This window comes from Caloenas nicobarica, chromosome 1 (assembly GCF_036013445.1).
Source record: "Caloenas nicobarica isolate bCalNic1 chromosome 1, bCalNic1.hap1, whole genome shotgun sequence".
NCBI lineage: Eukaryota > Metazoa > Chordata > Aves > Columbiformes > Columbidae > Caloenas > Caloenas nicobarica.
The window spans coordinates 153,605,250-153,621,273 of record NC_088245.1 but is presented as its reverse complement, the minus strand read 5'-3'; the positions used below and the strand labels follow the sequence as shown (position 1 = coordinate 153,621,273).

General features: G+C 45.3%; 1 protein-coding gene across 6 annotated transcripts in view; it reads left to right on the top strand.

Annotated features, from left to right (window-relative positions):
* Positions 1 to 15,527: 15,527 nt before the first annotated feature.
* NAXD (NAD(P)HX dehydratase) overlaps positions 15,528 to 16,024 on the top strand; it is a 52,788-nt gene continuing 52,291 nt past the window's right edge. Inside the window, exon 1 of one of the 6 annotated variants that reach the window (XM_065658377.1) lies at positions 15,528 to 15,679. In XM_065658377.1, coding sequence (XP_065514449.1) covers positions 15,613 to 15,679 — 67 coding nt within the window. In that variant the 5' untranslated portion in view covers positions 15,528 to 15,612. Of the gene's footprint in view, positions 15,680 to 15,714; positions 15,841 to 15,904; positions 15,973 to 16,024 lie in introns of those variants that run through there. The other 5 variants (XM_065658373.1, XM_065658372.1, XM_065658376.1 and 2 more) reach the window with 5 other exon arrangements.

The window sequence follows — 16,024 nt, the reverse complement described above, 5'->3', positions numbered from 1 at the left end:
GAATCGATAGATTGACTTTTAGACTAATAGGCTAATTCTTAAATGGCAAGAGTTAGACGAAAAAAATTTCACTGTAAGTGAGGTTTGGTTCAAAACTTATTTTATATTAAGGGGAAAAAAAAGGTTGAAACAAGGTGCACAGCTCTGAAGGCAGAGATGTTCCAGGGATAACAGGCTGTAGTGCAAAAGTTGCTGAGTGGTTGAAGGGAAAACTCCACAAATTTGACATTTTCATATCTTGCAAATAATCTTATGTGTCCTGTGCATGACTCGGGTTTATTTGGATACCAGTATCTTAGTCAGATGTCACAGTTTTTCTCTAGCCAGCTAAATACAGCTAAGAAATTTGTAACTGTAATACAGACAAGTTTCTGGTGTTGACTCCTACATCCTATGCATGTCCTTCATTCTTCCATTTGTCCTCATAACAAAAATGTGGCATCTGAATTCATGCTGTACTTTTGGTCACTATGTGTATTTAGGGAAAATAATGCACAGACCGTTACTTTTCAGTGCAAAGTTTCCAAAACATTTCCCAGCGCAAATGTCTAGTCCTACTTGCAAGACTTCGTATTTACCTTATCTCCCACTCATTGAAGTCACTTGTGGAGTCCCAGAGATGCTCAGAGCATGGGCAGAAAAACAGAAATGTAAAGGGTTCCTCTCTTCCCGTCATCAGCAGCTTGGGGACTTGCTGAGCTAAAGGTTACACCCTTACTGCTATATGTAACAGCTTCTGCCCTCTTATTAGTTTTTCGATTCCCTCACCAATAGTTTGTCTTTGAAATCCACATTTTTCTCTGCCATTTTTTCTCTCTCATCAAATATATCCCTGTCTTCAAGGGCCTCTCTAGCAAGTTTGCACTCTTTTATTATCCCTCGTTCTCTGGTAAGATGCTGATTCCAGCCTCCAGCTGGCCACCTGTTGCATTTCTCTATGGATTCCTTTGGTGCTTCCTCCTATTCAGCCATCATGCACATATGGGACGAGAATTCCATACACATTTGTGCGGTGAATGAATTGTGCTTTTCAAAGCTTTCCAGCAAAAATCTCGAAACTCTTATGCTGCAGGTGTGCTGGAAATGCTGTCACTCCCATGCTGACCAATAATGACTTATTGATTCTCTGCATTTTCCTGTCTGCTTGTTTGTATCAACCTGAGTATTGTCTCATATACTTGGATTGCAAAGGTTTCAGGGACCTTGCCCTTCTTAGAAGCTTTACACAATTCCTAGTGCAACGGGGTCATGATCAGTGAGTAGTACTTCTAAGTGTGTCAGGAATTACAGACAAGGAGTCTGACAAAAAATAGCAGTTCTCACTCTTCTTCCAATATTGCAGTGCCTGCATTTGACAAGCTTTTTGGTGTGTGAGTAGACAGGAAAGATCACCTCCTCAGAACAGCAGGCAAAAATCACCTGCAAAATTTAAGCATAATCGGGATACAAGGTACTCGAAGACAAGTTTCTATCTGGAAGTGATGCCCGGGTCGTAAATCTGATTGACGATCAGAAGAATCGTGCTGTCAATAATGATTACAAAGGGCAGAGGAGAGAGGATATCTTCTGTTGGACAGAGAGCAGAGCACAGTGATATGTATGTGTTACAAGAGGGGAATCACTTCTCTTTCAAGCTCTCTTGCTTAAAAATGAGAAAAGGAAAGAGAAGATTCATAGCACTGCAACTTGCCAAGCTGCCCTGTGTTTGCGTGAACAGTAGGCTGTACATCAGTCACTGTGCTCATCTGGGAAATGTAAGAGGCTCAGAAGTCCAAACCCAGAAAATTCATCTCCTGGAGGAACCCAATAATAACTAATTTAAAGGTGCACTGTTATGTACTGAAGGTGATCCTGCAGTCCCTAAAATCCAGCACTGACAGCTACTGGTTTTGTGGAGAAATGTTTTTGTGGCGTGCTGCCAAAGGACAGTGAGAGTCTGTCAGAAGCAGATTCTTGCCCACAGCAGATGGAAGTAACAGCCTTTAGTTGCAAACATAAGCCTAACAACAGCAAGAAAGGACACCACTGTGTAGAAACAGTGGCACAGACAAAGTTAGTGATGCTTTTAAGGCAGATACGTATAATACCAGGAATACCTTGTGAAGGGAGCATGCAATGAGCAGAAGGGACCAAGAACCTTCTCAGGAAGTGCAAGACAATTATCTATCCATATATCCTCCTACATTAGCCAATGGTATCTCTTCTTAACATCTGCTGTTAAGTATTTGTGTGTTCACGCGTCTTAATGTTGAACTGTGTCAACATAATGTCTTTCCAGAAATGCTCTGTACTCATCTTACATTCCACTGTGAAAATCCATTAGCAGTTGAATTCTTGTAATCCTTGTGCAATATACCAAAAAGATTTGTAACCTTGTTAGTGAACTCTGCAAAGAAAGAGATTAAAAATAAGCTCTGATAATGTCTTTGTGCGTCTCTTTGGGCTTTTTTTTTACCTTTTAGATTGAGTTTAGGGTAAGATAAAAGAGAAACACATGAGAAAAGTGCCCTTTATCTTGTAAACAAGTAAGCTGCAGATGTTAGTGCTGGAGCTATAAAATTTGGGTTTAGCCTTCCCTATATATTTCATATATACCCTATGCGTATAAAGTGCCAGGCTTGTCGTGCCACATCTTTTCAATTAATAGTGTTTACTGCAGACATATCTAGCAACTCTTATCCAAAAGCCCTGAGTCTTACAGTTCCTGTCTATAGCTCCACAGTCAAGATTACGCCCACGTTACTAAGCCTGGCAGAGGGACTCTGAACAGATGAAGCTCTCAGGCTTCCCAGGAGCAGCTGATGCCATATTTATGTCCTTCGTGTGTCTACCATGGGAAACAAGCAAGTAACCGAGCAGCTTTTGGGACATTCAAGGAGGCTTGGTCTGAGGGATACATCACACTCAGCTGTCCCAACCACCTGGTGTGTTTCTGTGTAGGCAAACAGGTACATAGTTCCCCCTTGCCAACGTAATTATCAGATGGATGTATGTGATTTCTCTGGCTTCAGAGAACCCAGCACATCCTCAGGCACCACAGGCATCTGGGTATGTGCCAAATAGACTCACGAAAGTTTAAGGAGTACCTTAGCAGCGGCAGGAGTGAGTCTTTGACTGACTGGCATGGTGAGTGTCTAATTTAGGATGAGCTCGGTAGCCCTCCAGGCCCAAATAACTCTAAGGACTTGATCTCCATTGCTTGAAATAGAAGTTTAGGTACGTGGCTCACAGGCAGTTACCTACATTTGACAGCTAAATTTAGATGTCTACAATCTGGAGCTGAATTACACTCCGTACTTCCCGTTACAGCTCATGACCTGGCAAAAATACTCAGTCAGAAGCATCTTCTGAAACTCTTTGACCTCCTTTATTTCCACTTTTCCACTACTCTGAAAAAAACCTCCACAATTAGGTCATCTTTGTCCTTTGTCACTTTGACCTCCAATTCTGAATCTTTTCACTCAGATTGAATAACCGAAGTGCCTTTTTGTAACAGACATGAGGCTTTGAAAGACCAGAAAAAGCAAAACTGATTGTATCTCCAGATTCTGCACACGTGAGGTGTTCATAGGTTAATGTATCAATGGGCACCTTTTGCATCTTTGAGATTTTGGAATCACTGGTAAACAGGTCTGAGAAGCCTCATGCCCCCAAGAAAATTACTATACTAGTGGATTCTGGTTCAACAGGACATAAACCAGGGAGGGAGAAGGGCAGAGAGACAGGGCACCTCTGAACAGGGTCAAGGAAACACATGCAGAAACACACACTTGACAGAAGAACTGATAACCTCAAGGATCTGTTAAACCTGATAAACAGTATTTTTTCCATCAAATATTTACCCTCGTTATATTACTTGGTAATGTTTTTGCCTTGAAATAATGCAATGCTTTTGAAAGATACCCAAGTCTTGTGTAATCATGATTAATTGCAACGGGTCAGCAGCTCTAATAAACTCAGCCTAAGAGGAAAGGAGGCCGGTCCCCCCTCTGAGAAAGGAAAGATCTGAGGTCTCAGCCTTGACCCATGGGTATCAGAGGAACAGTTAAGCCCAAATCTGCGGCACTTCTTTTTCCTCCATGAATCTGATAAAACTGCTTTTGAACCTGATAAACACAGGATAGATTACAACTCCATGTGCACAGCTGCAAATGAAAGGCATCACATTTTATCTCAAAAAAACAGCATTCAGTTTGCCTGTTTTCCTAACCAGCAAACTCTTATCTGCTCTGCATCATTATAAAAGACCTTTTCCAGAAAAAAAAAAAAAAAGAGAGTGATTAAATGTTTCTTTGCAATGCTTTTCCTGCCCATGACACAGTTCCTTTCTAGAGAGACAGTTTTGAATGCCTGAGCAGAAGGAACAGCCTGTTAAATCCTTTTTAGGCTGCTACAGCCTTATAATGTGCTGCTTCGGTTGCCAGAATAGAGGCAGGACCAGTTATTAGAGACCTCAGGGAGGTGACTTTTTGTCTATGCAAAGGAAATATTTCTGCTTCTTGTGACAGATGAACTGATAAGTGGCTGGATGGGGACTGCAAGCGACAGCAAAGGAAGGTGGACGCTTGCCGTGCCAATATATCTCAGAGACCAGATGGAGTTTTTACTGAGCAAAATGCATATTTTATTACTCCCTAGGAGTGGATCAAGTAAGTTCAGCGATAATCTGGTTTCTGTATAACAGGAGGGAGCCTTCATGGCCACTTGGAAGGCAGTGCCTTAAAAGACTTTTACAGCAGGTAACTCACCAGCAGACAACTGGGCTGAAGGCAGCTCACAGACACTTCTTTGGTCCTGTGCTGTCATCTGCAGAAACTGCCCACCTTGGCACACATAAGTATATTGTATGGAAATTCACAGCAACCTGGTAAAAGCGTGTGAGGCTTGGCGCCCAGCTGTGGTGCCTGCCCCACTGCAAGGTGTTCCCTCACACTCAGCTTAGTGCTGGGACCCTCTTTGCAAAAGCAAATACACAGCATGCTCTGCAGTGGGACAGGGAGATGCTCAAGAGAAAAGGAGGGGACAGTACAAAGGTTAGGGGTGCTAATCTGAGCAAGTGGGATGTAAAATTAAGGAATGGGAATGGTTAAGAGGAATGTCATAGATCCATAGAATAGTTCGGGTTGGAAAGGACCTTCAAAGGTCATCTAGTCCAACCCCCTGCAATGAGCAGGGACATCTGCAACTAGATCAGGTTGCTCAGAGCCCCATCCAGCCTGGCCTTTGTGCCATGTAATGTGGTGCAACACCTGAGATGCAAGAACAGGCCTGTGGGTAGCAGCCCCTGCTTTTAGTTTTCAGTGTCTGATCTCCTTTCCAGCCTAATCGATCAGCCCCACCAGCAAGCAGCTCTCAGCATTTCTGGAAAGAAGGAAAGCTGAAACCTGCTTGGATATTTATATGGCTGAAAGATTTCATGACAAAAGTTCACTTTATACCTGTCTGAAACTGGTAGAACATCATGCCTAATGTCCTGGGGTCCTTATTTATAGAGTGGGGGCTTTTAGCACTATTTGTTTTAGCTCTCCTCTCCCTGCACGATGTTGAAGGGATGGTTTAGCATGACAGGAGATCAGCCAACACTGCTGGCTGAAGATGACACACAACAGTACTGCCCGCCCGCTTGAGCTATGCATCCCTAGCCGAGGTCTGGCCTCGGCATCCCAAGACACTCAGCTCAGTATCACTCTGCCAGCCATTCCACCCACCACAGCACCAAGGTTTGGCATGGTTAATCCTTGCTAAGGTCTCTGGGTTTTGCCACACACATATCCTCTTTTTCCTCCATCAGGGTCCTGCCTGGGAGGATTTTGGCCAAGTGCAGGCTGTGTCTGTGTTAGTGCCAGCAGCAGGACCCACTTCTTGCACAGTGTGCTGTTTTGACTGAAAACGAGTTAATTTTCTTCTTGGAGTTAGAAACCTTTCTATTTTGTAGCTAGCATGGTAATTGTTTGGATTTAGTTTGAGAACAAGAAGATGACATCCTGGGACAGAGTTAATGTTTTTAATCGCTCTGGTCTGAGGGCCAAGGACATTCTGAACACTCTGCCCGCAGGTGTGAGGCAGCCAGGAAGTGGGGCATGAACGGGGCAGAGCTTAACTGACATCCAGGCTGATCAATAAGAATATTCCATCCCATTAGTGTCATGCTTCATATTTCAGGAGAGTCAGGATCTTCCTGCTAGGCTCGGAGCCAGGACAGAGATCTGTCCAAGAGAGTTCTGTTTGGGAGTTTCTTTAGTTCAGCCTTTTGCCATCCTGCTGTTTTGCAGGGGCCTCTGGGCCTTTCTGCCTTTTTTTCCTTTTTTCTCTCCCTGGGTTCAGCCGTTCAGGACCAGGTGCTGCTGCCTGGGACTGGCTGCTCGGTGCAGACAAAATTTGTGAGGGATTGCATCGAGTATCTTTTACTTTATATTCTATTTCCATTTTATATATAGTAGTGGCAGTATATTAGTGTTATTTCGTTATTTTATTAAACTGTGTTTACCTCAACCCATGGATTTCTCCCTCCCCTTTTGATTCTCTCGCCTATTCAGGAGTGGGAGCGGGTGGGTGAGTGAGCAGCTAGCGCGGTTATATTGCTAGCTCGGGTTAAACCACAACACGCAGGGAGGGTGGGAGCAGAAGGCTGCTGTGCACAGCCCCAGTGCATGGCAGGGGGAGGTTGGAGCCAGCCGACCACAGCTTGGCCAGCAAGGGAAGGGGCCGAGAGCAGGCGGGCCCGGAGGGAAAGCCTCTGGAGCTGTGGAGCACCACTGGAACGGCCTCAGGGCAGTGAGACTTTCCCCTGGCTGCGCGGGCACACGGAGACCTCTCCCCTACACTCACTGAGCGTTAAATCCTATTTTAATGGGTGAACGAGACCCAGGTTTGGTGGAAGACACTGGGAAACAGCGGGTGAGCAGAGTGCAGGAGAGGTGGGTTGGTACAGAGTGGTGACATGGGCTGGCATGGGCTGCCTGAACTCTTTTAATGCGAACCTGGAGGTGACAGCAGGAGCTCAGGGGCAGAAGGGCCACCCGCCTCCCTTCCTCCCCAGCCACGCATCCTCTTTCTTGACACGAGCGGTTTGGCAGCCCTAGTTCTGGGGAACCATCTGTCAATGCTCTCCTTCCCACACCCCCACACGAAATTCCCACCCCTCCTGATCTTTGCTGCTCCTTCATTAACTACTCTTCATGAAAACATGCTATCAGGAGAACAGAATTCATTGACGTGGCACGGCTTGCTGGAGAGGGTGTTAACAATAAAGAAGGATAGAAAATGCAAATGTGGGTTCGAAAAGTTTATTTTACTTCGCATGAAAGGACAATCTTCTTTGTGGAAAACCATTGGCCAAACGAAGTAATTTAAAATTGCCATAGGTTATTTGGGGCCTGTCTGTCAAAAATAGGCACTGTTTTCATTATTCTGACAGAACTAAAGCAATACAATTTCCCTGCTATCTCAACTTCATAACATGTCTATAGTTATATTCATATAAAGGTGCTTTATGCTGGGATAGCTATTCCCATACAGCAAGGAAAATCATCATTCTGATGTGTCATCTTTATAACAACATAGTTATATCCACCCTCTTGCCCTATTTTGGCTTTTATTTTTCAATGACCTCCTCCTCCCCCAGTGGGATTAATTATACCAGTAAAACTTGCATAGCTGGCCTTGGCATGAAGGAAATTAATTGTTGCTGCCCATACACTTACACAGCTGTGGCAACAACAGGAAGAAATAATGCACATGAATATATGCTGACTTTCAAGTCGAGGATGCTGTAATTAAACTCAGGTACGTGTGTTAAATTTTAACACCTGTATATTGAAGAGCAAGCATTTTAAGGACTAGAGTATATTTTCCATATATGAGATCTCAGGAATATGTAACATGAACACAAATATGAACACAGGGAGGGAAGAGAACTACAGCTTTTTCCTTTGGGCAACAAGATTATGCACAGCTCAAGAAGCAGCTGGAGGCAAAGACATCACCCATGGCATTACAGCAATCTGAGACTGAATACAAATGCAAGGCTTAGGGGGTTGTAAGGAAAGCAACTACAAAGTCTCCAGAAAAACCCGGGGACACAACTGCTAAAGTCAATATGCTGGATCTCTGAGATGACTAGCAACGTATTACAGGAAAAAAAAAGGAAGCAAGGTAGCTGAAAGAGGAACTTTTCAGTGCTCAAATCCTTTTGTGGATATATAGCACATAGTCGTCTTCTAGCAGTCACGTTCAATATATACTGTATGTTTCTAAGACTGAACCGAACTGTGTCACTAAAGGTAAAACCAATTTATCCTTTACAAACCTGTCCATCATTCTGAGTATCTGAGTCTCTCTTAAATGCACATAAAGCTGAGTTTTGAGCAAGGGGTTCACTTTTGTGTATGTACAATGGATAAGACAATACCCAGGCAAAGCCTCCAGGCTCAGCTACAACACAACTAAAACAGCAAAAAAGTTATACGAATGAGTAGTATATTTCAGAATAATAGCAGTGTTCCAAATTGTGTAAGTTAATGGATTTGGCAAATGTTACCTTCTGCCACCAAAGGACAGAGCAAAAGCAGTTTTATGGAAAACTGTATAACACCCACAGTATTTACTTTCTTAGAGCCACATTATTCCCTGTTGAAAATGAGACCACTTGTTTTAACATCTTTGGATGTTGCTTACGGGGTGTGCAAATTATACACATATATGTTTGTTTGCACTAGGTATCAGGAACTTGTTTGAAGAAGTTGGGTGTTGCAGGAGAGTGGTTTAGCGTTCTGCTCACTGCAGAACAATGTTTAGATCACTCAAAGGAAAGTGCGACTTAAAAAGTTCGGTGGCAGGTTCACTCTATTATTTACTGCATGGAAGAAATATGCCAAGCCAAAAGCTGCTCACCTTCCCTCCAGGAGCCTGATAACCATTCGCAGAGCAAACTTTCAGGTGTCTTCTCTCCCTGATAACTGTTAGCTCCGCAGTCTGTATTCTAGGACTCCGGAGACAAACTTTCAGGTGAGGCCTAATAACTGTTTGCTGAGCAAACTTTCAGGCGATTTCTCTCCAGGGGCCTGATAACTGTTCACTCCGGAGTCTGTATTCCACGACTGCAATAATGCTTTAAATCACATGTCCCATTCATCTTGTTAAGGAATTAAACAAGTCACTCAGCCAGGCATTATCAGTAGATTGTTTCATTTGATGCATGAAGTCCTGAAGATGTTATATGCTGTCTTTCATGCTGGCTGATTCATCAGTTATATTGAAGCAACACATGCCTTCAAAATCTAAGCAGCTTTTACAGCCATTACCTACTCAGAAAAAACAACAATAAGAAACATTAATATCAAAATCCTTTAGCATAGTTTAATTCTGTAATACAGCTACCTGGGTTGTCATACTAATAAAACATTTTGTCAAAAAATCTGCAGCTGTAAGTCTTCCCTTAATACAAAAGACAGATGAGTTAGTCACAGCACAGGCCGATCAAATTTAAGTATATATATTGGTCTTGCAGAAACATACCCAGGGCACATGCTTGTAGTACAAGACTGCAAAGTACGATGGGCCAACCTGTGGTAGGGAAGGAAAACAGGGGTGTCAACACCTTCCAGTAATACATAAGCATTGCTCCAGCTCCTGCAGCTAATGTTGTTCTGGGTCTGATAACCTAATGCGAGGTAATTACCCACACAGTTTGCAGAGCTCTGGCTTGTGCTTTTTCAGACTGAACTTCAATGCAATGTTGCGTTCTCGACACTTCTAACACTGTTCCAACACTGTCTCCTGTAGAAAAGGTACAGGTGTTCACTGAAGACACCTGAAATACAAGAACTCAAGAATCTGATACTAGCAAAGGATGTAAAATAAGAGAAGTCAGGGTACAGAGCCATATAGCATTCTCTGAAGTTATTACCTGAATTTTTAAAAATATATCAATAGACTGTGGTCCCACTTCACAATCCACTGGTGTGAACAATTCCATTTCCCCTGTAATTAGTCCTGACACTGTATCCACAGCAGTGTACGCATACTGTCACCCCCTAGATGGGAGCAGTGGGCCCACATAATCGACCTGCCAGGTATCCAAGGCCCACTGACCCTGTTTTATCTTTACCCAGAGCCTGCACAACACCCTTAAATGTAACTGTGTACAAGTAGCACAACGATGTGCACATGTTTTGTAAGTATAAAATAGCAAAGGGGTTTGATCGTGAGCTATGTCCCATGCGTGTGCAGTATAAGCTGATCCATGTCCACAAGCTACATGCAGAGTTAGAGCCTGAGCATGCAGCTGGGCAGAGATCATATTATCTACTTCCCTATCGTTTTGTGATTCAAGTCAATCAACTTTATTGTGCTCTTCTATTAACCCTTCACAAGGGGAATCCTCCTCCACAGAAGACGTAGGGATAGAAGTTCTCCAATGCCCTAAAAATCCCAAGAAAGCATGTAATTGTTTTACTGCAACTGGTACAGAAAACTGCTGGACTGTGTGCTGTACCTTACCTGGTATTTCTCTAAGCTGCCTATGCCAAACTATCCCTAAAAATAGTACAGTAGCACTAGGACCCTACGTTTTATTCAGATTAACTGTCCAACCTTGGTCTTGTAAATGCACTTTGAGAAATTCGGCAGTTGCTTCAGTTTCTTGTTGTGAAACTTCCATAATCAACAGATCATCAATATAATGGCAAACACTAATGGTATCTGACCACAGTGCTTTATCAGCTACTATTGTTTGGCAGCAAACGGAGGGACTGTGTTTGTATTTCTGAGGCAATACTTGGAAAGTATATTACTTTTGTTGCCAGATAAAGGCAAACTGGTCCTGCACTAGAGGCGGCAGGCAGAGTGGGGTGTGGGTACAAGGTTGGCAGCTTTCCTTTATTCACCACCCAAACAGAGGGTTCCAAAGCTATAACCTGAATTTCCCTCCAGGTATTTGCACCTAAATTACCCGTAGCATTTGTCATTGCTGGTATAGTCACAGGTTTTAGTGGGGCAGGCACTCCTCTCAAAAGCTGCATTTCAGTACTTCTTGTCACTGCTACTCCGTCCGGATCTGATCCCATAATCAATGCATAAGCCATCACCATCTGCTGCACTAAACTAATACCTTCCTCCATTGTACACCAATTTCCAAGGAACATCAATTCAACAGGTTCAGCATATGCTGTTAAAACTGCTGCACACAACCATTGATACACCGTAGCTGCAATAAAATCTCACCCATCAGGACCTCTGACCTTTTGCAGCTGAGCATATCCTCATTGTATCTGATAATCATGGGCTACATAGCTTTACAAATCACTTTCATCTGCTAAAAAAATGAGAGACACAACTCCACTAACCTGAGTTCACAAAATCCATGCCAGAATTCCTTTCCCATTCCTCTGCTGAGAGATGTCTAAAAATTCCCTTAACTCTTTCAGAGCACAAGTACGCATGATCTGTCCCTCTCCATCTGCTTATTCTTGCTGCCGCATCATTTGTATAGGCGATTGTGCTCCCATCACCTCCCTGCTTTTTAAGGCAAGATGCAACTCCATATGAGAGTCTGAGTATTCACTCCAAATATTTCCATCCCATTCTTCAGGAGACACATTCAGTTTTTTAATCTGTAGAATATCAGGGGGATGAGGAGCCCACATAAGTATCATTTCAATTTTTTTCTCTGACTTTGGTTTCTTCTCGTTTTCTTCCTCTTTTTCTGCAGCTGCTCAGTTCTCAAGGACAGTAATAGTTCAGCAGCTTTCCTATCTATTTCCTCCCTCAGATCTTGTTTGTCTCTATTGAAGGTTCTCCTGCTCCTGACATGTGGCTTCTAGGCAAGTACTTAACATTTTGCAGATAATTCCCTTTCCATCCTTTGTACAGCCCTTGGCCACCGTTCACTGTTCTTCCACAGCTTTCCAATCATGCCAATTAACATGAGCCCATTCCTCTGAGAATTTAGGACTCAAAATCAGCCCATGCCTCCATAAATAATCAGTGACAATGCCTGCCATCCCAATTCTGACACCAGTTTGTCACGGGGAAGTGACTTAGGGTTCTGCTCACCACAGAAGGATGTTTAGATCACTCAAAGAAAAGCATGACTTAAAAAGAGTTCAGTGGCGGGTTCACTCTTACTGCATGGAGGAAATATGCCAAGCCAAAAGCTGCTCACCTTCCCTTCAGGAGCCTGATAACCATTCGTGGAGCAAACTTTCAGGCATTTCCCTCCCTCACAACCGTTCATGGAGCTTACTTTCAGGGTTCGCTCTGGACTCTGTATTCTAGGACTCTGGAGGCAAACTCTCAGGCAAGGCCTGATAACCGTTCATGGAACAAACTTTCAGGCAACAGAATACATGGAAATAATAATAATAAAAAAGGAATAGAACAGCAGGAGGGCTAGCTTAAGCCGGGTACCGGCACAGAGGTCCAGCCAAGCATAGAGAATCATTGATTTTTATATTTTCCCAGACCATTCACACCATGACTCAGTCTAACAGCAATATTTGAGTCTGGGGTCTTCTTGCTTCTCATTGGATCTTTTCCACTGATCTGGCCTTTGTTTTGTTTAGCTATATATATCATTTATAGTCCATAGCCTTGAAGGTGCTGTTTTGTCTGAATAAATCCTTTTCTTCTCAGCAAAGTGAAAAACGGGCCCCGTTTTCCAGATGTCTGTAATGTCTTCGCATTAGCCTTGAAGCTTTTATTTTCTCCCCAGTCAATTCCATTCTTCCCAGCAAAGTGCAAACTAGACCTTATCTCGCAGGTGTTCAGCGCAGTCTGTAGCCATTTTGGTAAACATGAGCAGAATTTTACAGCTTAAGATTTCAGCAAAGTCAGCTTACTAAGTAACATGAAGCAGAGAGTATATTAAAAATCACACCACCTTAAAATTTTAGGCGATTCATTCTATTCAGTACACATTGACTTAAGAGAAATGATTGACGAGCAGCAAAAACCATCACCATACAGCCAGCTTATTTAGCAGAGAGAGAGCTCAAAGTGGACTCACCCAGGCTGTCATATTTATAGAATAAAGTGGTTGACTCGTAGTTGAATTGCATACTCCTTGCACCCATAACTTATTGGTAGTCAGCTGCTGTTCTGCTTCCTTGCAGGTTTCCTAGAAGGAGTTTTTAGCCTGGCTATGGTTCAGGCCTTTCCCTCCTTTGGAGCCTGGACCGAACTACTGCTGGTTTGTCTGGGGGGGTGTCGAGAGCATCCGCCACAGCCTGGCATATTTCTTCCATGCAGTAAGTCGTGCTTTCCTTTGAGTGATCTAAACATTGTTCTGCTGTAAGAACCCTACATCACTCCTCTGCAACACCCAGTATGACAATACTTTCAAAATCATACCTGATACCAGGATGTATAAAGAGTAACTTTTAATAAATAAGTTAATACCTGACAGTGAACTTGTCAGGCATCCAAGTTCCTGCTCTGGTACCTGGGTTATGGTTCACAGAATCACAGAATCACAGAATGTTAGGGATTGGAAGGGACTTCAAAAGTTCATCTAGTCCAATCCCCCTGCCGGAGCTGGAACACCTAGATGAGGTTACACAGGAAAGTGTCCAGGTGGGTTTTGAATGTCTCCAGAGAAGGAGACTCCACAACCTCCCTGGGCAGTCTGTTCCAGTGCTCTGGCACCCTCACTGAGAAGAAGTTTCTTCTCATATTTAAGTGGAACCTCCTGTGTTCTAGTTTGTACCCATTGTGCCTTGTCTTATCATTGGTTGTCACCGAGAAGAGTCTGGCTCCGTCCTCGTGACACCCACCCTTTATATATTTATAAACATTAATGAGGCCGCCCCTCAGTCTCCTCTTCTCCAAGCTAAAGAGACCCAGCTCCCTCAGCCTTTCCTCATAAGGGAGATGCTCCACTCCCTTCATCATCTTCGTGGCCCTGCGCTGGACTCTCTCAAGCTGTTCCCTGTCCTTCTTGAACTGAGGGGCCCAGAACTGGACACAATATTCCAGATGAGGTCTCACTAGGGCAGAGTAGAGGGGAAGAAGAACCTCTCTCGACCTACTAACCACCCCTCTTCTAATACATCCCAGGATGCCATTGGCCTTCTTGGCCACAAGGGCACAGTGCTGGCTCATGGTCATCCTGCTGTCCACCAGGACCCCCAGGTCCCTTTCCCCTACACTGCTCTCTAATAGGTCATTCCCCAACCTATACTGGAACCTGGGGTTGTTCCTACCCAGATGTAAGACTCTACACTTGTTATATTTCATTAATTTTTTCCCCGCCCAACTCTCCAGCCTGTCCAGCTCTCACTGGATGGCAGCACAGCCCTCTGGTGTGTCAGCCACTCCTCCCAGCTTGGTGTCATCAGCAAACTTGCTGACAGTGCACTCTATTCCCTCATCCAAGTCGTTGATGAATATATTGAACAGTATTGGTCCCAGAACTGACCCTTGAGGCACTCCACTAGATACAGGCCTCCAACCAGACTCTGCCCCATTGACCACGACTCTCTGGCTTCTCTCCTTCAGCCAGTTCACAGTCCACCTCACTACCCGATCATCCAGTCCACACTTCCTCAGTTTGGCAGCGAGTTTAGTCTGGGTTACTAAAAGCTCAGGTTGTCTGTTTGGCAGTTCTCAGAAAGCACGGCTATTTTAAGTGATGCTTCTGAAGGTGAAGCGCTCCAAATCTTTCCTGCTTAGGTTTGGTCGAGGTAAAACCAGCAGGTCTGATCACAGCTTATATGTAACACAAAACAGTAAAAGAAAATGTTGTCTGTCTTTACCTCTTCAAAATACTAATAGATTGAAAGATTCATATTTTACTGCTGTAGTTAGGCCAGAAGGCTTTATGAGTTAATAATTACGCTCTTGCTTGAAATACCCAGGAGTCTAGAGCAGAAATTACAGCTGTTTTGAGCTTTAATGTTTCAGATTTCTCATGCATATAATCACATTAGTTTCTCCTGGGCGATGCTGTATTTTGATTTATTGTCTCGATTAAGTAGGTGCCGTAGGACCAGAGGTGAACATCAGCTGGTATTCCTACTGCCTCTGGTGTGCTTTAAAGAAAATATTACAAGAATACTGCTCTAAAACGATGCATCTGAGCTAGAAATAGCAGCTTAGAAATGATTCGCGCTCATAAATCAGGGGTTTGCTCAGAAACCCCTGGCGAGGTGCGGGATGTGAAGAGCTTTTAAATGCCGGGAGCAACGAATGGGAATTCCGACGAGTTTTTAATTGCGGTAAATTAAAAGGGCCGGGAAGGCAGCCGCAAAGCGCCGTTATGGCCAGGCCGGGCACTCCCGCCTCTGCGTCTCCCCTCCCGGGCCCGGCTCTGCCACACAACCGCGCACCTTGCGCGCTCGCCCTGGCTCCCCGCGACCCAGCGGCGGGAGGCCCGAGGGCGCCAGGCCCGAAGCCGCCGGGGAAGCCGCAGCGGCCTCGTCCGCCTCCGCGGGCGGCCGGCACCGCCGCCGTTACCTCAGCGCGGCCCGCCCGCGCCGCCATTGGCTGCCGCCGGGGGGGTGTGGGGAGGCGGCAGGCGGCGGCGCGCCGCGGGGAGGCGCGGAGCGGTGCCGGGCCGGCCCGCCCGCCTAGGCCTGTCGTGCCGTGCCCGGCGCGGAGCCGGAAGCCGCGCCGATGAGCTGTGTGTGCCGCTTGCCTGCGCGCTTGGCGGGGGGTGTCGGGAGCCCCGCGCTGCGGCTAGGTAAGAGGAGAGCGCGGAGCGGCGCGCTGCGGGGCCGGCCCGGCCGCAGCCCCTTGCCCGCTCCCCTCAGCCCGGAAGGATGTGGGGACGGGGCGCTGTCACCGCCGGCGCTTTGGCTGCGCTGGCCTTGGCTGCGGCCCTCTGGCTGCGGTGTGACGAAGGTATAAACATCTCCGCACCGGAGCTTGGCAGGGGGCGGGGTTTGCCTCTGAGGGGAGGCGGGGTGGGCGCCGAGCGACGGCTGGCGTACCCGCTGCCGAGGGCGGCGGCCCTCTGGCTGCGGTGTGACGAAGGTATAAACATCTCCGCACCGGAGCTTGGCAGGGGGCGGGGTTTGCCTCTGAG